The sequence below is a fragment of the Tamandua tetradactyla genome, chromosome 5 (genome assembly GCF_023851605.1).
Source record: "Tamandua tetradactyla isolate mTamTet1 chromosome 5, mTamTet1.pri, whole genome shotgun sequence".
Taxonomy (NCBI): Eukaryota; Metazoa; Chordata; class Mammalia; order Pilosa; family Myrmecophagidae; genus Tamandua; species Tamandua tetradactyla.
This window is the reverse complement of record NC_135331.1, coordinates 182,293,348-182,316,490: the sequence shown is the minus strand read 5'-3', so window position 1 is coordinate 182,316,490 and position 23,143 is coordinate 182,293,348. Positions and strand designations below refer to the sequence as shown.

Below are 23,143 nucleotides of genomic sequence, written 5' to 3'. Positions count from 1 at the left end.
ATAGTTTTAGATCTAATGTTTAGGTCTTTAATCCGTTTCAAGTTAATTGTTCTATAGAGTGTGAGATATGGATCCTGTTTCATACTTTTGCATATGGATATCCAGTTCTCTAGGCACCATTTATTGAAGAGACTGTTCCATCCCAGGTGTGTTGGCTTGACTGGCTTATCAAAGGTCAACTGTCCATGGATGAAAGGGTCTATATCTGAACACTCTATTGATTCCATTAGTTAGTATATCTATCTTTATGCCAGTACCATGCTGTTTTGACCACTGTAGCTTCATAATATGCCTTATAGTCAGGTAGTATGAGACCTCCAACTTCATTTTTCTTTCTTAGGATATTTTTAGCTGTTAGGGGCACGCTGCCCTTCCACATAAATTTGGTTATTGGTTTTTCTATTTCTGAAAAGTAAGTTGTTGGGATTTTAATTTGGTATTGCATTGAATCTGTAAATCAATTTTCCATTTTTCCGTTGAGAAAGATGTTCGCTGTGAGTTTTTCATATATTCCCTTTGTCATGTTCAGGAAGTTCCCTTCTATTCCTATCCTTTGAAGTGTTTTCAACAAAAAAGGATGCTGAATTTTGTCAGATGCCTTTTCTGCATCAATTGAGATGATCATGTGGTTTTTCTGCTTTCATTTTTTGATATGGTGTATTACACTAATTGATTTTCTTATGTTGAACCATCCTTGAATACCTGGGATGAATCCTGCTTGGTCATGGTGTATAATTCTTTTAATGTGCTGCTGAATTTGATTTGCAAAAAATTTGTTGAGGATTTTTGCATTTATATTCATTAGAGAGATTGGTCTGTAGTTTTCTTTTCTTGTAATATCTTTTCTGGCTTTGGTATGACGATGATGTTGGCTTTGTAGAATGAGTTAGGTAGCTTTCCATCCTCTTTAATTTTTTTGAAGTGTTTGAGCAGGATTGGTACTAATTCTTTCTTGAATGTTTGGTAGAATTCTCATGTGAAGCCATCTGGTCCTGGGCTTTTCTGTTTTGGAGAGCTTCATAATAAGCTCCTGATTCAATTTCTTTACTTGTGATTGGTTCGTTGAGGTTGAGTCAGTGGCTGTTGTTCATGCCTTTCTAGGAAGTTGTCCATTTCATATACATTGTTGAATTTATTAGCATAAAGTTGTTCATAGTATCCTCTCATTACTTCCTTTATTTCTGTAGGGTCAGTGTTTATATCTCCTCTTCCATTTCTGATTTTATTTATTTGCATCCTCTCTGTTCTTCTTTTTGTCAACCTTGCTAAGGGTCCATCAATCTTATTGATTTTCTCATAGAACCAACTTTTGGTTTTGTTGAGTTTCTCAATTGTTTTCATGTTCTCCATTTCATTCATTTCTGCTCTAATCTTCATTATTTCTTTTTGTTTGCTTTGGGGTTAATTTGCTATTTTTTCTTTAGTTCTTCCAAGTGGACAGTTAATTCCTTGATTTTTTATCTTTCTTCTTTTTTGATATAGGCATGTAGGGCAATAAATTTTCCTCTTAGCTCTGCCTTTGCTGCATCCCATAAATTTTTGTATGTTGTGTTTTCATTTTCATTTGCCTCGAGATATTATTCCTTTTCCAACTGGTTGTTTAAGAGTGTGTTGTTGAGCCTCTATATATTTGTGAATTTTCTGGCCCTCTGCCTATTATTGATTTCCAGTTTCATTTCTTTATGATCTGATAAAGTGTTTTGTATGATTTCAATCTTTTTGAATTTATTGAGACATGCTTTGTGACCCGGCATTTGGTCTGTCCTTGAAAATGATCCATGAGCACTTGAGAAAAAGGTGTATCCTCCTGTTGTGGGGTGTAATGTTCTGTATTTGTCTGTTAAGTCTAGCTCATTTATTGTATTATTCAAATTCTCTGTTTCTTTATTGATCCTCTGTCTAGATGTTCTGTCCATTGATGGTAGTGGGAAATTGAAGTCTCAAACTATTATGGTAGATGTGTCTATTTCTCTTTTCAGTGTTTGCCGCCTGTATTTTGGAATATTCTGGCTCAGTGCATAAATATTTATGATATGTTATGTCTTCTTATTGAATTGCTCCTTTTATTAATACATAATGTCCTTTGTCTCTTTTACTGTTCTACATTTGAAGACTAATTTGATGGATATTAATATAGCTACTCCTGCTCTTTTCTGATTGTTATTTGCATGGAATATCTTTTCCCAACCTTTCATTTTTAATCTATGTTTATCCTTGGGTCTAAGATGCATTTCCCATAGACAGCATATTGATGGGTCCTGTTTTTTAATCCATTCTGCCAGTCTATGTCTTTTGATTGGGAAGTTCAATCCGTTAACATTTAGGGTTATTACTGTACGGGCAGTACTTTCTTCCACCATTTTGCCTTTTGGATTTTATATGTCATATCTAATTCTTCTTCTTTTTATCTTTACTGATATCTTCATTTCTACACTCTTCTCCACACCTTTCTCTCCTGTCTTTTCCTGTCTGTCTCTAGTGCTCCCTTTACTATTTCTTGCAGAGCCGGTCTCTTGGTCACAAATTCTCTCAGTGATTTTTCATCTGAAAATGTTTTAATTTCCCCCTCATTTTTGAAGGACAATTTTGCTGGATATAGAATTCTTGGTTGACAGTTTCTCTCTTTTAGTAATTTAAATGTATTATCCCACTGTCTTCTCATCTCCTGGTTTCTGCTGAGAAATCTACGCATAGTTTTATTAGGTGTCCCTTGTATGTGATGGATTGCTTTTCTCTTGGTGCTTTCAAGATTCTCTCTTTCTCTTGATATCTCACATTCTGATTAGTAAGTGTGCTTGTTTGAAAGAATGTATGTCCCCTAGAAAAGCCATGTTTTAATCTAAATCCCATTTCATAAAGGCAGAATAACCCCTATTCAATGCTGTATGTTTGAAACTATAATCAGATCATCTCCCTGGAGATGTGATTTAATCAAGAGTGGTTGTTAAGCTGGATTATGTGATGACATGTCTCCACCATTTTGAGTGGGTCTTGATAACTTTCTGGAGTCCTGTAAAAGAGGAAATATTTCTGAGAATGAGTGATTCAGAGAGAGCAGAGCAGAACGAGATAGCCACGAGAAGCAGAGTCCACCAGCCAGCGACCTTTGGAGATGAAGAAGGGAAGTGCCTTCTGGGGAGCTTCATGAAACAGGAAGCCAGGAGAGGAAGCTAGCAGATGATGCTGTGTTTGCCACGTGCCCTTCCGGATGAGAGAGAAACTCTGACTGTGCTCTCCATGTGCCCTTCCACTTGAGAGAGAGACCCTGAACTTCATTGGCCTTCTTGAATCAAGGTGTCTATCCCTGGATGCCTTAGATTGGACATTTCTATAGACTTGCTTTAACTGGGACATTTTCTCAGCCTTAGAACTGTAAACTAGCAACCTATTAAATTCCCCTTTTTAAAAGCCATTCTGTTTCTGGTATATTGCATTGCGGCAGCTAGCAAACTAGAATAGTAAGTGTCTTGGAGTACGCCTATTTGGATCTATTCTGTTTGGGGTATGCTGCACTTCTTGGATCTGTAATTTTAAGTCTCATAAGAGTTGGGAAATTTTCATTGATTATTTCCTCCAGTAGTTTTTCTCCTCTTTTTCCCTTTTCTTTTCCTTCTGGGACACCCACAACACATATATTTGTGCACTTCATGTTGTTATTCAATTCCCTAAGTCCCTGCTCATATTTTTCCATTCTTTTCCATATATCTTCTTTTGCTTGTTGAATTTCAGATGTCCTGTCCTCCAGTTCACTAATCTTAACTTCTGCCCCTTGAAATCTAACATTGTAGGTTTCCATTGCTTTTTTCATCTCTTCTGCTGTGCCTTTCATTCTCATAAGTTCTTTGATTTGTTTTTTCAGACTTTCAATTTCTTTTTTTTTTGTTCATTCCTTTCCTTCTTTATATCCTCCCTCAATTCATTGATTTGATTTTTGATGAGGTTTTCCATGTCTGTTCGGTCATTCTGAATTAATTGTTTCAACTCCTGTATGTCAGTTGAATTGTTGGTTTGTTCCCTTGACTGGGCCATTTCTTCAATTTTTCTAGTATGATTCGTTATTTTCTTGCATACGTCTAGGCATTTAATTACCTTAATTAGTTTATTCTGCATATTGTTTTCACTTTTTTTTTTTTTTTTTACCTAGGATTTTCTTCCTGGATGACTTTGTTGTCCATCTGTTCTTTGACATCCAGTTCAGCTTATTCTAGGCCTCTAGCTTAGGTTTTGTTCAATAGATCAGAATTTTTCAGTTCTTGTTTTTTTGTTTCTTGCCCTGCCTGTATGGTGCCTTTTCCCCCACCTTAGGAGGGTCTACTTAGGTATCATAGACCCCAGCTAGGTTTTCCCAGACCAAACTGGCCTCCTCTCAGGAGTAAAGAGTCACCTGCATCATTTTTCCCTGAAGGTGAGACCCAGCAGGTTGAAAGGCTTTCCTATGAAGTCTATGGATGCTGTATTTTTCCTGTCCTGCCCAGTATGTGGCACTTTCTGCTTGCCGGTCCCATCGGCATAAGGTGATTCAGTACCTTTAACTTCAGCAGACTCTCCCTGCTGGGGGTGTGGTGGAGCCAGAGGAGAGGTTGTAGGCTGGCTTTAATCACTTCACTTTTCCAGGTCCTAGGTCTGAATTCCTCTTTTTTTTTTTTACATGGGCAGTCACTAGGAATCAAACCTGGGTCCTCTGGCATGGCAGGCACACATTCTTGCCTGCTGAGCCACCATGGCCCGCCCTAGGTCTGAATTCCTTGAGGGAGGTATTCCACCTAAGCTGGGCCCCAGCCCTCTCCAGGGGAAGGCACAGGTTCCAGACAAACTCTCAGACAAGCTCAATTCTGCCTATGCCTGGGGCAGTCGGAGCCTGAGAAGGCTTTCAGCTGTATCCAAATATCAGTCAAGCCATAGAACCACAGCCACAAGAAAAAAAAAGAAAAGTCCTTTTCTGAGCAGGATCCTGTTCCCTGGGTTTGCCAATCAAGAGCTTAGGTGGTACATTGCTCTGTGTATTTCCAGGTCCTATGTGCCCCCTCCTTTCCTTCAGGGCCCAGACATTTTCAAATCCAAACAACTCTCCATTTTTTTTCTTTTTTCTTTTTCTCTCTGCCCTGCCTCCTCTATGCTGAGGGTAAAACCAGCGACCTCTGCTTTTACTCGCGGTTCAGCTGAGCTAGGGGACTATTTTTAGTATTCAGAATTTGTTAATTAATTCCACAATTGGAGCTTAATTGTGCTCAGCCCTGTTGCTGGTAAAGTCTCTTTCCTTCTGGCAAAGTCTCTTTCCTTTCCCCTCTGGGAAGCAGCCTTTGGGGGTGGGGCGCCGGCTCCCATGATTTGAGAAACTCACAGTTCTGGGGGGGCTTACAGTCGGTTTAGCTGATCCAGACTGGTATACGCTCTGTGTCTGTCACTGACATGGCCCCAGCAGTTGTTTTGTACTGTTCCTGGGTGTTTATTAGCTGCTCTGGAGGACGAACCAAGTCCCACACCTTGCTAAGCTGCCATCTTGGCTTGTTCCCTCACCTTATTTTTGGTAGGTTTTTGTTGACTTATTTGATCTGTTTGTGATCATTTTGTTGAGGTCTTCTGTTTTTCTTGGTTCAGTGTAGGTTGTTTGTGTGTTTGTAGGGAGTTGTCCATTTAATATGAATTGTCTAGTTTGTTGGTGTACTGTTGTTCATAGTAACCACTTATGATCTTTTGTATTTCTTCAGGGTTTGTGGTAATGCCCCCCACCTTATTGTTTCTGATTTTATTTATTTGCAGCTTCTTTTTGTTTTTGTCAGTCTAGCTATGCGTTTGTTGATTTTATCGATCTTCTCAAAGAGTGAACTTTTTTTTATTCTATCTATTGTTCTTTTATTCTCTATTTCATTGATTTCTGCCCTAATCTTTGTTGTTTCTTTCCTTCTCATTGCTTTGGGATTAGTTTGCTGTTCATTTAGGTTGTTTAATTGAGCTCCTTCTCCTTTTTAATGTAGGTGTTTAGGGCTATACATTTCCCTCTTAGCACTGCCTTAGCTGCATCCCATAAGTTTTGATACGCTGTGCTCTCATTTTCATTCATCTTTATATATTCACTGATTTCTCTTGCAACTTCTTCTTTGACCCACTGATTAAGAGCATGTTGTTTCCCCTCCATATATTTGTATATTTTCTGGTTCTCTGTTATGAATTTCAGCTTCTTTCCATTATGATCAGAGAAATACTTTGTATAATTTCATCTTTAAAAATTTTTTAAGGCCTGTTTTATGTGCCAGAGTATGATTTATCCTTAAGAATGTTCCATGAGCACTTGAGATGAATGTGCATCTTACTGTTTTGGGATGGAGGGTTCTGTATATGTCTTTAGGTCTAGTTCATTTATCCTGTTCTTTAGGTCGCTGCTTCTTTATTGATCCTCTTGTTTAGTTGTTGTATCTATTGGAGAGTGTGGTCTATTGTAGTCTTCCACTGTTATGGTAGAGTCAACTGTTACCCCCTTCAGTTTTGGCAGTGTTTGCCTTATGTACTTCGGGGCACCTTGATTAGGAACATAGTTATCTATGACTGTTATTTCTTCTTGTTGAATTTCCTCTTTTTTTACTATATGGTGTCCTTCTTTATCCCTTATGACATTTTTGCATTTAAAGTCTATTTTGTCTGGTATTAGTATAGCTACTCCAGGTTTCTTTGTTTACTACTTGTGTGGAATAATCTTGTTCTATCCTTTCACTTTCAACTTATTTGTATTTTTCGGTCTAAGATGAGTCTCCTATAAAAAACATATAAAGGGATCATACTTTTAAATCCATTATGCCAATCTATGTCTTTTATTGGGAAGTTTAATCCATCATCACGCAAAGTTATTACTTTAAAGGCAGTTCTTGATTCAGCCATCTTATTCTTGGGTTTTTATTCATCAGATCTATTTTTTTCTCTCTTTTTTAATTTATTTTTTATTTTTTATTTTTTTTTACATGGGCAGGCACCAGGAATTGAACCTGGGTCCTCTGGCATGGCAGGCAAGCATTTTTGCCTGCTGAGCCAGTGTGGCGCGCCCTCTCTCTTTTTATTATTTAAGTTACCCATACTAATATTCTTCAATTCTGTACCCTTACCCAGACCTCTCTCACCTGTCTTTTCATGTGACAGGACTTCCTTTAGTATTTCTCTCAAATTAATGAATTCTCTGAGCTTCTGTTTATGTATAAATATTTTAACTGTCATTTTTTTAAAACATCTTTTATTGTGACAATGTCGGATATGTGCAGAAAAGTGATAAATTTCAAAATAGTTTTAGAGCAAATTTCAAAGTACCATATGGGTTACTGTTCCACAATGTCAGGTATTTCCTTCCAGGATTTCTAATACAGTAGAGACTAACAAGAAATATCAGTATCATGATTTCAGTAATCACGATTTCAGTAATCATGATCATTTGTTAAATCATATCTTCTCTGTTACAGCTCCTCACTCTCATTTGATTACCCATACACTTGATAGCGTCTGTTTAACTGATCAGAATTTTTTAGGTGTTGTTTTTCTGATTCTTGTCTACATGGAAGTTTTTTGAGATTGTACTTTTTTCACATGTATGTTTGTTTCACCCCCAAGAACACACTTTCTAATCTCTCTTTCTCCTCAGGGAATGTTGATTTGCTGTTTGTTGCCACTATATGTTTCTAACACTCCTTTTGTTACCTCTAACAATTTTTACAATTCTCCCCAGATAGGATTGATCTCAGTCAGATTTTCTTGGACAAGACAGGTCCAGGACTCATGAAGGGGTTTTAATCAGTATCAAGATTCCCTGGGGATGGGACCCAGCAGGCTGCCAGTCTTTCCTGTGAAGCCTCTTAAATCTGTACTTTTCCTATCCTGTCTGGCAGATGGTGCATGTCAGCCCACTGCTCCCCGCAGGTGTAAAGTGGTACTGTGCCTTTAATTTCCAGCAGACTCCATTCCTGCCAGAACCATGCCAGGCTGTGGCTGAAGGAGGCAGGTTTATAGTATTTCTGATTTCTAGGTCTGGAATCTCAATTGTCTAAAAAACAGTCAGCATCCTTGCTGGGCCTGGGAGTGGGGAGGAACTGCTCTTCAGTCCCCTGCAGACTGGAATCATTTACATGATTCTCCAGCAGTTCTTCCCTCCTATCAGGAACATGTTGGAGACAGGCTGGTGCTTTTTGTAGGCTGAAACTGTTGGATGTTTGAGGCAAGCTGGGTTCTATTTTTTGTAGGTCGAAACTGTTGTGTGTTTGAGACAAGGTGAGCTCCCCTTTTTTGTAGGATGAAACTACTGCTGATAGCCAGCCTCCTGGGTCTAAATTCTCTGAATGAGAACTGCTACTTGTACTGGACCTTGCCCCTCCCTACCCTTTTCTTGAAGAAAATCACCCCCTGAGGGTACTTCATCCTTGACTGGATTAGTTACTTTGTCTCTCAGTCATTCCTTAATTCTGTCCTTAGCTAGGCCAGGGCTGAAAACTGAGAATGACTGCTGCTTTTTTTTAACGGGTTGCCAAAAAAAGAAGAAAGGAGGAAAAGATCCTCCGCCACTGACAGTGATTTGCAACCGGATTTCTCTGCCCCTTTTCTCAGGGCACAGCCCTTTTCTAGTATTCTGAGCTCAGCCAACTCCAGAAACCTCTGCTCTTTTTTTGTTTGTTTGGTTTTTATCAGTCCTGCCTCCTTAGTACTGGGGTATGACTGCTATAGATATCCTAGTTTCTTTCTTGTTTGCCTTGTAGATTTATCTTTGCTCAATGTTGATATTCAGGAGTCCAAAGTTGTTAATTAAATCTGTAATTGGAGCTTGGTTGATTGCTCCCTTCCTTGTTTCTAGTATAGAGGGCTTCTGTTTCTTGTCAGGGAGAGACTCTGAGTCAACCTTTTGTGCCAATGGAGGAGGGTCACCAGCTTCTGCAGCATGGAAGAATTTGCTTATGTTTCTGGGCTGTGCTCGCGGCCCTTCTGTAAGTTCCAGGCTGGTGTATGATGTGCATCTTGTCATGGATATCCCCCAAATAGTCGTTCCAGACAGTTCCTGGCTATTTATTCTCCATATTTTTCATTTCATCTATAGTGTCTTTTAGTTCCATAATATCTGTTATTTTTCTATGTATTCTTTCAAATTCTTATGCTATTCTATCTTAATACCCTTTATCTCGTTTTTACACATTTTCCTTCATTTCTTTGCATTGATTCAGGAGACTTTTTTGAACATTTTTTATTAGTTGTTGCAGCTTTGGTATTTCTTCTGACTTTTTAATCAGTTCCTTCAACTGGGCCATTTCTTCTTGAGTTTTATTATGCCTTCCTTGTCATCTTGTCATCTAATTATCTTGATGATTCTCTTCTGCAGGTCTGTTCCTCTCCCTTGAATAGGGTTTAGTTGTTGCCTGGGTTTGTATTAGGGCACTGCTTTGACAGATGGATTGTCTGTATCTCTCAACCAAAACAGGGTAGGTTCTCATGTGGGTAGTATAGGTTTAGAGGGCCTGGAATAAGGTTTGGAAAGGCTCTGAAAAGCCCTACAGCTTCCCTGTGCTTTCTGGACCGCCCAGCAGATGGTGCTGTTTGGTGACTTAATCATCCTCAGAAGCTGTTTACCTCTTGGAGCCCCTGGAGGGGCTGAAGCTGAGGGGTTCCTGTGTACTCACTTTGCTGACCAAAATCTGGTTCCATGTGGGGATGTGTTACTTCACTTGTGGTGGAGGATTCCCCCAGCTGCCTCAGCCTTTAGCTATCCCATAGGCAAGGATTGGGCCACAGTTGATGGTTTTCTCCCGTGTTGGGTATGGGCCCCAGCACCCAGGGCTGGAAACACAGTCTCTGTCCATGTTTCCTCAGACTCTTCATCCTTCACTGAACTGGGCCTTGAAGTGCCCTACCCTGTCCCCCAGTCTTCAGACAAATGATTTGGGTAGTTGTGCTTTTAGGGAAGGTTTTGTGGTTCCCTCCCTGATCCTCCATTTTGGAAGTTCTTCCTTGCTGCCCTTTTTTTATTCCACCCTCTTCCACAGCTGAAGTCCTGCTGTGGGTCCCTCTGGACATGGGGATCTGTCTCACTGCGTTGAGAGATTTTATAGTCTGTGTCCCTGGTGGCAGGTAGGAGGGATCCTGGTTATTGCCTCTGGGACTGAGCTGTGTGGACCAAGTGAGGTGGAGAGGAGTTGCACTGGTAGTCCAGATGCAGGTTTCCTACCTGATGTTTTTCCCTTTCTTTGATTCAGCACTTGTGGGATCTTTTTCCAGAGTTCTGAACAAGTGAGAATTGTCCTTTTTTGGTGACTCTCTAGGGAGAGATTTTCAGTAGTTATTTATGTTGCTAAGTTGACGATGTCATTCTCCATGCTTCCTTTTATCAAAAAAATCATTGTTTGTTATATAGCTTGATTATGACCTGGTTTATCATCAAGTTGACTATTTTTATCTTATTTACGTCTCTGTCTGCAATGCTTAGTACAATGTCTGGCACATGGTTGACAATCAAGAAATAATAGATAATTGGGTGAATGAATGAATACCATACACTCATCAATAGGATCTCTTAGTGCAAACAGGGTTTCTCATCTGGGGAAAAGGAGATATTGCCTTTCCAGGTTATTTTTATTAATTTTTTAAATCCATTGTTGACTAGGAGTCTTAATGGAGTAATCAAGTAAAAAATATTGTAATTTAAATGAAAGATTTTGGTGTAAACTTGGTATTGTAACTTACAGGACAACCTTACTTTACTATCTTTTGATTCCTTAGTTTCAGCATTTAAAACACTATTGTTAATTTATGAGACTAAAAATATCATCTGTCTCTCTCTGTAGTGTTACATTTATCTGTGTGTGTGTTTCCCTGGATGTATTTTGTATAAAATCTTACAAATGCTCATTCTTTTCATTGGCTTTAAAGTAAAAGGAGAAGTATAGTAGTCTTCCTGAAAATTTCTCCTTTTCTCTGCCTTGGCCACTCATGTTCTTGTCTTAAGGACTCTCATTTCATTGTCTGTCAAGTTTAACATATAATGATTATTGAAGAAAAAGATAGTGACTACAAGTAAAAGTGTTTGCTAGGGAGAGAAAAAAGTTAGAGTTTCCTTCAAATCATATTTTTTTATGTCAACAGTGATTTAACATACAGCGAATGAGCTTTTGTTCTTTGTCTGTTGGCATTCATATTTATGTGTTATTTACTTGCTTTTAAAGAACTTGAAGATATTTAAAGATAATTGATAGTCCCTTAAAGTTCAGATTGTAATTGGTAAAACATCATCTTTTGGGCACTGAATTGTGTGAATTTTGAATTATTCAACTGACCATTATGTTGAACTTTTTGGAGTAGCAATAGCTAAAGTTTAAATACTATTTTTTGAGTATTTAATGTTTTAAGTTTTCATTTTGTAAAATACTTTTTGTTTATCAGAAAATTACTCTCCTGCCAGTATGGTGACTGATGTTCTACGGATACTCTGCGATCAAAAAGAATGCGCAATTGAATGCTTATATAATATCACAGTAATAGAGGCACTTCTTCAACCTATTCATAATTTAATGAAAGAAACTGAGGTTGGTATTATGTACTGAAGAGAAGAAGAGTTTCTCTTACCTGAGTATTAATAAATATTCAATAGAACTGTATTTCTAAACTTGACATATTTGTAATGTTTCATTACAACTTCTTTCAAAATATGAATGTATTTCGTTGCTGATATACATTTGTATTTAAAATTAAGTCATAGTCAATGCATTTAGTTGATTTATTAGTTGTGACAAGATGGGAAGAAAAGTACATGTAACATCTGAAAATTTTTTCCCAATCAGGCTTAGATTTGCTGATGTGAAGAACTTAAAAAAGTTATTCTTTTAAGAAGCTATTTGTCTAACAAATCTAATGAATCTTGTGAATGTTTTCTTATTTTTTTATGGCAATTTTATACCCTTTGGAAATATGATTAGTTTCTTGAAGAGTCAACTCTGTTTTACATTAAGAAGAATTCATTACTTTAGAATCACAGTTTATTTACAATCCCAGTTCTGAAAGTGTATGTATATATCTTTACAGTTTGCACAATATATTCCTTTACATTATATAATTTAATCCTCACAACTGAAACTAAAAGGAATGATTTGCTCAAGGTCACACATTTAATAAGTGGCACAGCTGATACTGCGACTGCAAATTCTTTTGTCTGTCTGATCCCTCTAATCCCTCTAGTTCTGCAACCAAAGCTTCAGGACAGTGACTTTTTTTTTTTGCATGGGCGGGTACCAGGTATTGAACCGGGTCTCCAGCCTGGCAAGCAAGATCTCTGCCTGCTGAGCCACTGTGGCCCACCCAGAAAAATGACTTTTGTAGCTTATCAGTAAGGTAGAGGTTTTCACTTTTCCATATCTCCGTTGTATAATGCTTTTACTAGTTTCATCTACCTCTTACCTCCACTCCTCAGTGGACTGGGCAACTGCCCGTCCATTCAGGTATTCATTATTTATCATTTAAAAAAAATATATATATTAAGCATTTATGTGAATGTGTTAATCTCAGTTCTTGGAGATTAGTAAAGGAATGTAATAATAAATTATTTTAAGATTTTATAGTATACCTCAGAAAAATAAGATAAGCAGAGAAGAAACAAATAGGATGTATACTACACTGCCTAATGTATATAGAAAGTTGTAATATGGGTAGTAGTGTGAAATATAAGCCATATGCCAGAGTTGAGAAATGTTTGCCCTTTGACCTTGTACCCTAGCTTTATTTATGTCTGCTTTCATATATCTTAAAATTTTAATTTCTTTTTGTGTCTTCCCCTTACATGTAAATATGGTGGGGTATGACTCATACTTGGACAGGACAGGAGAACCTCCTGGTTATCCCATGTTCGTCTTAATGTTCAAGCTTTTTCCCTTTTTTTTTTTGCATGGGCAGGCACCAGGAAATGAACCTGGGTCTCTGGCATGGCAGACGAGAACTCTGCCGCTGATCCACCATCACACCGCCCAATGTTCGAGCTTTTTATCAAAGAAAGCTGCCATTGTTGTCTTGGCTCTCTTGCCTCTCAGTTATTTTTTCAAATCAGTTTTGCTTCATAATTTTTGCCTCCATCACATACTGACGATGCTGATTGCTATGACTCTGTATTTCCTAAATGTTAAATTAGTGACCACTTTTCAGACCATTATGCACCTGATCTTGATCACTATCAACAATCTTTTGAAATTCCCTTTAATTGGCTTCCCTAAAATTATTCTTTCTGAATTTTTTCCCCTCACTTTCTGATCATTCTTTCCTGGTCACCTCTGAGGGCTCACCTTCCAGGCCCCTGGAATCCTCAATCGTTCAAGATTTCTTTTCTCCCAATACATTTTTACTGGATGATTTCCTCCAGTCCCATAGACTAGATGTATAGTTGACTCTTCAATTTAGATCTCTTCAGCTCCAACACTGGTCTGTACCTGCCTGCTAAATACCTTTTCAGGTTATTCCATGAGCAAGTCAAATTTAACATTGTCAAAACAATAGTATTTTACTGCTCCTGCACCACTTCTTCAAGCTTCCTTGCATTGTCACCCTAGACTCCTTCATTCTTTTCATTCAGTTAGAATTAAGATATGTAGATTTGTTTTTCTGTATATTTCTAAAATACATTTATTACTCTTATCTCCACTGCTACTGCTTTTTAGTTAAGTCCCAACAGTTTCTTTCCTAGAATATTGTAATAATTTCCTTATTTGTTTTTCTACTTCTAGTTTTTCACTTTCCAGCCTATATTACCTATTTATTATGCACTAAGGTTGCCACATACTTTCTTGCGCTTTGCTTGCTGGTTAAATTTCAAACCTTTTAACTTGACATTTACCAAGTTTTGAATTTTCTTGTCTCCTATCCATTTTATTCACCATATACTCATTGTAACAGATCATTGCATTTTCTAAACAAGATTTTTCTATCTTCACGTGTTTACCCCTTTTCCCTTACACTTTACAGCTCCAAATGTGATTTACATGGAAAACTCTTCTCTACAGATCATAGTTTATCTCTGAAATTCCTCTCAGTTCTCCTTAGTAAAACTATATATCTTTTTTTTTTTTGGTCTCAAGTTCCATATTATGTACCTTTGTAATTGTACTTATATTATGCTAGAATTAATTATTTTTGAGTGTGAGGACCAGATATTAAGTTCAGTATCTAATTTAAGACATTCAGTGTCACCTATAGTGTATCACTGTATCACTAACACTGTGCTGGGTATTGCGAATATAGAGGAGAATGAAACATATTCATTGCCTTTAAGACGCCTACAGTTATACCGGAGGCAGACTTTTTTTTAATAGAAGAAACAAACATTTATTTATTTCTTAACATTCACCAGGTACTACTCAAGGCGTTTTATGTTGTTTTTCTTTTAAGCATAACTCAACTATCTTATGAGATAGTACTATCATTTCCATTTAACAGATAAATAAACTAAAGCTCAGAGAGGTTTAGGTTAAATATGCCTAATATCACATATCTAAGCAGTCAAGCTAGTATTTGAATCCATATCTGTCTTATCCTACTACCTCCACTAATCTTTAAAAATACTTCTAGAGGAAGTGAAATAAATTAATGATCCCTTGGAGAAATCTATTATAGAACTGTGAAATCCCAAGGTGTAAAAGAAAATCAATTTAAGAACCTTGTTTTATTCACATTGGTATTTTTCAAGGAGTGTATGTTGAGCATTGATGCTCAGTGTTGGTGGAATGAATAAGTGAATGAACAAAGACATGGATTCCTTCCTGTAATTAGATTTGGTTTGGCTGCCTTTACCACCACCAGGATACGTATGTTTCCCCAGGGCTCAGGACAATTTAGCTTATGGTGTAAAGCAGGTGATAGGGAGAGAATGTTATTTAATATAACATGTGTCTCAAATAACTTGTAATCAAGTAAAAGACAAACTTTACAAATCTAAGCATGGAATGTCACATGCAGTCTTAAGACCCTCTCCCCACAAACTAGATTGCCATCTTAGGGTCTCCCTGTATTGGAATTCTGCAGGCCCCACTGCAGATACCTTTTCCAATTTATAATGATATCTACTCTTGCTACAAGACAAAGTGGACTAGATTATGAGTGAATTTTAGTTCCCTTTTACCTCCTAAAAACTTTCATAAAGTTTTTATCGGCATAATTTGATTAGATAAACTACAGATCTGACAGAGCACACATGCATGTATGCGCACATACACACACACACACACAGAATAATGGATGTGGGACCAAAGATATAATGAGGTACTGAAGTAAGGACAGTGTATGTGGAGTAGATAGGGGATAGTAAGGAAGACAGTGGGATACTCAGAGGGAGAGTCTCTGAATGGAAAGTTTACATTCTGGCAGAGTCTTGGAGTTGGCTTTTGCATTCCTTTGTGACAGAATTTATTGTTACCAGATGTCATATCCACTAAATATGCACTTCCAGGGGTATGATGGATCAGCTGGCAGGCACACTTTAAACAAATATAGAACAGAAAGGAACAGAAAGGTCTAAAAAATGATGTGTTTTCTTTTTTTTGGAGGAGATCAGGAAAGCATTTTAGGTAGAGTATCATTATCATTATTATTATTAAGATAGTGTGAAAAGCGAAAACTAATATAATTACAGTCCCTTCTTTAGGTGAATATACCTGACTCATTGTTAATTAAGCTTACCCACTTAATTAATTAGGATACATTGGTTGCAACTCAACCTTCATTAAAATTTTTTATACAACGACTATGTGCCTTGGTATCCATCAGTTAAATAAGCAGATCCTATAAGGAATAGGAGCTATAGTACACTTAGCTTTTAAGGTGGGCTCTGGTATAAACATGACAACCCAGTTTTCAATATTTGTTTTGTACTATTTTGCTATGATTAACAAAGGATTTTTAGTATTTTATTTATAATAAAAAGTGAGGAAATATGATTGGTCTATCATCTGTTTTCTTACTAGGTGACATCATTGGCCACTGGCCAGCCCCTGAATTGGCTGCCCCTAGTCAGTTGTGTATTTATGACCCAGTCAAATGTGGGAGGGGATGATTTTCCTTAGAAAGGATTGTAGTTGTAGATGTGTACTAAGATTGAATTATATTACAATGGAAACCCAATGGGTGTGAAGTAAAGAATAACATGGAAGTAGGAGACAATTGCATTTGTAACCCCAATTATTGTATTAATCAGGGTTCAGATTTAGTATAGGAATTGGCTCATATTTCTGTAGCGATGAGCAAGTCTACATTATGTAGGGTGAGCCTCAAGCTTTAAATTCCATTTTTGATGACTTCCCCAGGAGAAGCTTGCTGGCTGAAATAGAGATGAAATTCTTCCTTCTGACTGCTGAAATCATTAATTCTCCTTTTTAGCACTTCAACTTCAACGAGACTTCTCTCATTATTGAAGGCAATCTCCTTAGTTGATTGTAGATGGAATCAGCCATAGATGCAATCATCCTACTGATATCTGTGAAATATCCTCACAGTAATAATCAGGTTAGGGCTTGTTTGACTAAACAACTGGATACTGTAACCTAATCAAATTGGCACATTAACTTACCAACACAATTATGTTTAAAACTGTAACTGGAGCAGCAATTTTCTCAACCATCTTAGTAAACAGTAACTGGTTTGGGTAAGAAATCTGTATTTATTTGCCACATTAACTGTGCTAGTAAGAGTATATAATCTAATGACATATTTAGTTCAGACAATTCATTTAATAACCAAACAAATCATTAATTTTTTTTGGCTTTAGTATAACTTTATTAAACTACATTGACATTGTTGGATTTTAGTCTGTGATATGCCATGAAATTGTTTGATTTGTCTTATCTTTTTAATGTACAGGCTTCTCCAAATTATTCTGAAACAGCTTTAATTCATATAGCTGATATTTTAGCAAGAATTGCCTCTGTAGAAGAAGGTCTTATTTTACTTCTTTATGGAGAAAATATGAATTCTTCAGAAGAAGAAAGGTATGTGCCAACATTAACTAATTTGTTAATTTTGAATATATTTTCTCTTTTTGATACACAGTTGTCCAAAATGTCATGTTTTGTGTGGAAATTTGGATAATAATCCACATGTATGTTTCCTGACCAGCACCACCACTTACATATTGAATGATCTTTAGGAGGTTGAAGAGTAATCAGTATTATGGAATATGCCAGCAGATTAGGTCTGGATGCCTGTTATTTTCAAAATAAGAGTAGGAGGGTTCACCCTAGGTGTTAACTTTTTCCTTCTTATTATTCTCTCTCTTGGATTTTCCCTTTCAGATTTCTGAAACTGTATTGATTGATTCAGTTCAAACTCTGTCTAAAGGTGCACAAAAGAGAAGTTATTTTCCTTTCTTTCCTTCTCTTTCCTCATCCTTTTCCATCTTCTGGCTTACTTAAATTTTGTGGCTTAAACTTCTAGGCTTTATCTGCACTTATAATGATGATGCATCAAGCATATGTACAGTCTCACAGAATTTTCATTTATCCTTTACAAAAATGTGATCATATTTTTTCTTTTCCTTCCAAATTGCTTTTTTGTATTTGTTTGTCATGGTCCCTATCTTTCAAATTAAAGGTTTCTTCAGATGTAGGAGTGAGTAAAAAGTTGATTGAAAACTCTGCAGGAAAGTAGGGCTTATCACTTGTGGTCTTTGATGGAGAAGAGCCTTTCCCTAATATCACTATCTTCTGGGTTTTCCTTTATTCTGGTTAGATTCCATAGAGAAGTTTCCTGTTTTTTCTGACCTAGGGTATAAGCCTAGTGGGAGAAGGAAATTGGGTAGAAATAGGGACGGATCCTAAACTTTAATATAAACATTTTGATATAATTCTGTGGCATCCTCTACCCTCTGCTCACCTTTTAAGAGTTGCCCTGGTTTGGCTGCTTGGAATGTGGAAGGGAGTCTAGAGGTCATATTCCTTTTTAAAGGAATAACTGACTTTCAGGCAGTTCTCTTGTTTTCAGTCCCATTTTTAAACCAGTGCTAGAGATATTTGGGGCACCAATTACTGAATTTTTTTAAGAGTTCCTGTAAAGTAAACCAGGTTGCTTTTTTTTTTTTTTCCACACAGTGGCTTCTGATTGAGATATTCCAGGTCTTGAATTTAATCCTTGTTTTTCTGCTTCCTAGGTTCCAAAATTTTGTTAGCCATCATCTCCTTTCTGTTCTCATACGTATTCCTTCTGAAAATTCCATTTACTTTTGATTTATAGTATTTCTGGATAGAGCAGATATGAATGTATATGTTCAATCTTCTATTTTTAAATGGAAGTCTTTTATCTTATAAGTCTATAAAAATTATTATTTTTTTGCCATACAGAATTAATTTTTATGTACTCACGTTTTTCCCAGTTGTTATCTTTGTGGTTTCTAGGTTCTCTGCTCTTTCTCTCTTTTTCTTAAGTAAGTCTCCTTCACATTGAAGTTAAATAAGACATAAAATGTTGAAAAGAATTTCTTCTGAGTCCTCATTGTACGGTGATACAGAGTGCATGTTCTGATTATTTGTATTAGCAAAACTGGAATAATCTGAAATGTCCATAACAAGAGGGTGGTCAGTTAAATTATGTACATATAATGAAGCACTGAGAAGCTGACAGAAAGAATGAAGAATATTTCTGTGTGCTGCTGTGACGTTATCTTTAGTACATATTGTTTAGTGAAAAAAAAAAGACACAAAAATGCTTATAGAATGCTATCTTTTATATTAGGAATAGATATATAGAAGTAAAAATGTATTTGTGTTTTGCAAAGAGGTACAATGAAAGGATAAACTGAAAACTAATGGAAATTATTGCTTTTAGAAGGAAGGGAAAAAGGTAGAGAGGCAGGGATGGACACAAGGTATCTGGGATTACTCTGTGATTGTGTCTTAATTGTTCCATGACTTCGGAATCATAAAACTGTTTTATATATTAAATGTAAAACAAAAGTAAATAAAAAAGAAAAGTCGCAATTCTTAAAAACTGCAAACAAATGGAAATCTGTAAACTCAGCTATCAAACTATCAAATTAGTGACAAACCCACATAAAGAAAAGGATTACTTCAAGTAGTCTTATTTTGACTGAACATTTTTAGTGAAATATGTTCTAAGGTAAAACAAACAAACAAGTTTCAGAGTAATCTTTAACTGCAGTCAGTATATTGAAGAAATGGCTGATTCTTGTTTGGCCAGGAAATGGGCAAAGGGATCATGAGATATCTTGCCATTCCAGAAAGCAAGGAAGCTTTCGAAAAATAATAGGATAGGGTCTAAAGTACTGGCTTAAGAAGGGCAATTTGAGAGTTAATATATAATGACTGTAACAGATTGAAAATACATGAAGTATATAAAACATGGGTTTAAGAAGATATTAAAAAAAAAAGCAGAAATAGAACTTGTTGACTACCTGTTGAGGTTTCTAGGGTTCCAGCTCATTACTTGCGAATAGAGAAAAAGACAGATTCAAACATTTTTCTGACCTTTTCTGTACATGTTGTATTTTAGTGTATCTGATAAGTTACTAAGGAAAAGTTCTTCATAGAAGAAGTGTAGCTAATAGATGCAAAGGGAATGATATAAGTAGAAAATGATCTTTTTTTTTTTTTTTACTCCGAATGAAATAGTGAATCAATAAATTATAAAATCACATGAAAGAAAGATAGGTGGGGGACTTCCTACTGGAAGGATTAGATTGATACTCTCTAACTGCTGATTTTAGTATCACTGAAAGTTTGAATAATCAGATATTTGCCTCATGATATGATGTAATAGGATGTATGCAATAGCAATGAACTATGAGGTTATTTTGCCCACCCCCAAAAAGATAAAGAAATTGAACCAGAATCTAATCAAGCCTCTAGATCTCATGATCAGTTTATAGGAAGTATGGGAGACTAGAGGAACAAGTTATATGATACTTTATGAAGCAGTAATCCAAAAAGAAGAATAATGAATAGGGAAAATAACTCATTTTTCCCTAAACCGGTCATGGGCATAGAGAACAAGAAAAGAGGGACCTTTTTTGTATGTGAAATGTTCATACACAGTACATGATTAGGTAATTTTAAAACACAGCCATGGATACTTAAATAAGATGTTTTAAATATATCTCCATACAAAAAAATCTCTGTTGTTTAATAAACATAAAATTTAAGCTAGTGATTATGTCATGAAAATAACTCAAAATGCCCTTCAATATTTATTTTGAAGTGGGGTACTGATGGAGAGTTAGTGAACTAGTGAATTAAAGAATTTTAAGAGGAACACAGAAAACTTATTTGATGATCTCTTATTTACTAGTAGGTAAGGGTGAAAGGGCATCATGAACCATATCTTGTAGGGTATGTTAAGGAATTGCAGTTATAGCTCTTGAAGATGTGGCGGCACAGAATCCCAGAAAAAAAAAAAAAAAAAAAAGAAAAGAGGAACCTAAAGAATGATAATAACTGAATTCACCCTATGGATTTGTTTGAATTCTGATTTAAACAAATCTATTGTAAAAAGACATCTTTAAGACAATCAGGAGACTTTTGATACGGTCTTACTGTTAGAAGATATAAGAAATAGTTATTAATTTAGTTAAGTAGGATACTGGCATGTAAAATAGAAACATTTGTCAGATATCCATGTTGGGTAAAATAACATGATGTTTGAGATTTCCCATATAATAGTCCATTAGCAAAAAAATAAATAAATAAAAAAGGGAGGGGAAGGAATGAATAGATAAAACAAGAATGGCAAAATGTTCATAATTGTTGAGGCTGGATAAAGGGGTACATGGGGATTCGGTACCCTATTCTTTCAACTATCTACTGTTTTTGTTTTTATGCAATTTTTTTTTTAAAGCTAGAAAATATCATTTAAAACTGTGCTACTCTAGAGCCAGATATGCTGGGCTTGAGTCCTGCCTCTACCTCTTACTAGCTGTGTGATATTGAGCAAGTTATTTAAGTTTTGTAAGTCTTTTTTCCTTATCTGTAAAGACTGAAGAATAATATATCTACTTCATGGAGTGCTGTAAAGAGTAAATGAGTTATTGCATTTAAAGTACTTAGTGTCTGGCCCATTGTAAGTATTTACTAAGTTTTGCTTATTTATAATGGTTTATCTATTATTGCTTTTAAAATCAGTCCAAGTCTTCATAATGGGATGGGGAAGATGTTAACCAGTGCTAGGAATGGGGAGCTTAGAATAATGTTTTTACTATAGAATCAAGAATACTAGAAATAGCCTTGGCCCCAGGGCATGTATTAGCTTTTTGGTGTATAATTTTGTTGCTTTTTTTCCTATCGCATTCTCCTAAAACCACTCTTTCTAAGTCGTTTGCAAGTTGTTGGGAACAGGTATATTGACATGTCTGAGAAAGGATGGAGGAGGACTAAAAGGGAGCCAAGGAAGTAAGGAGTTTTCTTGACAAGACTAACCTTTTTCTTAGTACTTTATGAAGTCAAGATTATATGATTTCAGAATCCCTTTGAAGTATCATCTTTTAGTCCTACAGGTGCTCATATAATTGCCCAGTTTTCGAAAAAACTTCTTGATGAAGATATTTCTGTTTTTTCTGGATCAAAAATATTGCCTGTGATTAAAGGAGCTTTTATTTCTGTGTGTCGTCAAATATATGGTACCTGTGAAGGATTGCAGGTGTTAACTCCTTATAACTTACATGAATCTATAGCAAAAGCTTGGAAGAAGGTAAGTATTTCCAATACTTTTTTCCTCTTTGCAAATCTTTACTTCAAATGTAATCACTATTGTAGTATTGTACTACATATAAAATATTTTACTGGGGAAAATATGACTTCTTTAGCATCTGCTTCGAATAATTAAATTGGATTTTTAAATTGGATCTGGATGGAGAGCAGGTGCGCCAGGGAAACTGAAGCCATAATGCATGGGAAAAGAGTTTGTTACTCATGGGTCCCAGGGAGAGAGGGGTGCCATGAGAGTGGATGGAAAGTGTGGTTGGCTCTGGGGTCTCAACCAGCAGATTGGGAGCACACAGAGCGAGAGGGATCCATGGATTTGTGCTTCTACCGTAGTCCAGGGTTAGAGGTTAGAGTTCCTGTGGGAGTCAAGGATTGGTTAGTTTAGAGTAAACACATTTAAAGGGAAAGGGCCTGGGGGTCTGAGGGCAGTGGGAATGGTTAACTTACCATTTGGGACTAGCTGTGGGTTTTGGGTGAGGTCTGTGGGTGTTGGCCACCCATGTGGGTTTGGGCTCTGGGGAAGTTTGTGTCCTAAGGCTGGAAAGCTGCCTACTTTCTAGGCCAGGGATCAGGGTTGAGGCAACTGGCTTAGCCAAAGCAAGATGTATGCCAAGGCAGCACGCTCAATTATTTGATGGTTTTGACAGCATCACAATAGCTAGAAGACGTAATGCTTTTAAATTTGGCACAGAATGACTTCAATTCCTTCTCTCCTAGAAGGAAAAGTTTTAGGACCTGACAGACATTGAGAAGTTTTTTCTTCTGGTTCTAGAGGCTTTAGATGAATTTCCTCGCATAGTTTAACGTTCATGCTTTGGAGGTTATTTCTAAGCAAATTTTAGTGACAGCTGAATTTTTTGTTGTGGTACTGGAGACTGTAATCTAGCAATAGCTCAGTATAATTTATACCAATGGACTACTAAACTTTTTTTTATTCCATTTTATTTGCCTTATTTAAATACTTTATACAATATTAAATTAATGACCAAATAATTTACATTTTGAAGGTAGTTTAATTTTAATTTCATTTACAAGAAGGATAAAAAAATGAGTAATGCCATCAGTAAGAATGAGTATAATATAAATTACTCTATTATTTTTAGACAAGTTTGTTATCAGAAAGAATTCCTACACCAGTAGAGAGTTTTGGTTCTGTTTCTTCAATAAGCCAGCAATCTCAAAACATGTAAGTACAATTGAGTAAACTCATTGTTTTAACATTTAGAAAAATAATTTTTAAATAAGAATATAATAGAATACTATAGCAAAAATATTTTACAGGAAGGTAAATTTATACATATAAGATCAAGGAAAATTGCAGCTAGGAGGAATTTAAGAGATTATATGATACTTGTGACTTTCAAAAATATCTAGATATATTTCTTACACTTGTAAGATCCTGTGTTTATTGAATTAAGAAATTTGGCATATTGTAGAATTTCTAGAATAGTGGG

The 23,143-nt window shown here is 36.3% G+C and overlaps 1 protein-coding gene across 5 annotated transcripts in view; it reads left to right on the top strand.

Annotated features, from left to right (window-relative positions):
* Positions 1-23,143, top strand: part of TBC1D32 (TBC1 domain family member 32) — a 325,899-nt gene that overhangs the window by 80,833 nt on the left and 221,923 nt on the right. For all 5 annotated transcript variants that reach the window (XM_077162779.1, XM_077162778.1, XM_077162776.1 and 2 more), the window contains 4 exons: positions 11,395-11,537; positions 16,843-16,970; positions 21,474-21,675; positions 22,793-22,875. In XM_077162779.1, coding sequence (XP_077018894.1) covers positions 11,395-11,537; positions 16,843-16,970; positions 21,474-21,675; positions 22,793-22,875 — 556 coding nt within the window. The remainder of the gene's footprint in view (positions 1-11,394; positions 11,538-16,842; positions 16,971-21,473; positions 21,676-22,792; positions 22,876-23,143) is intronic.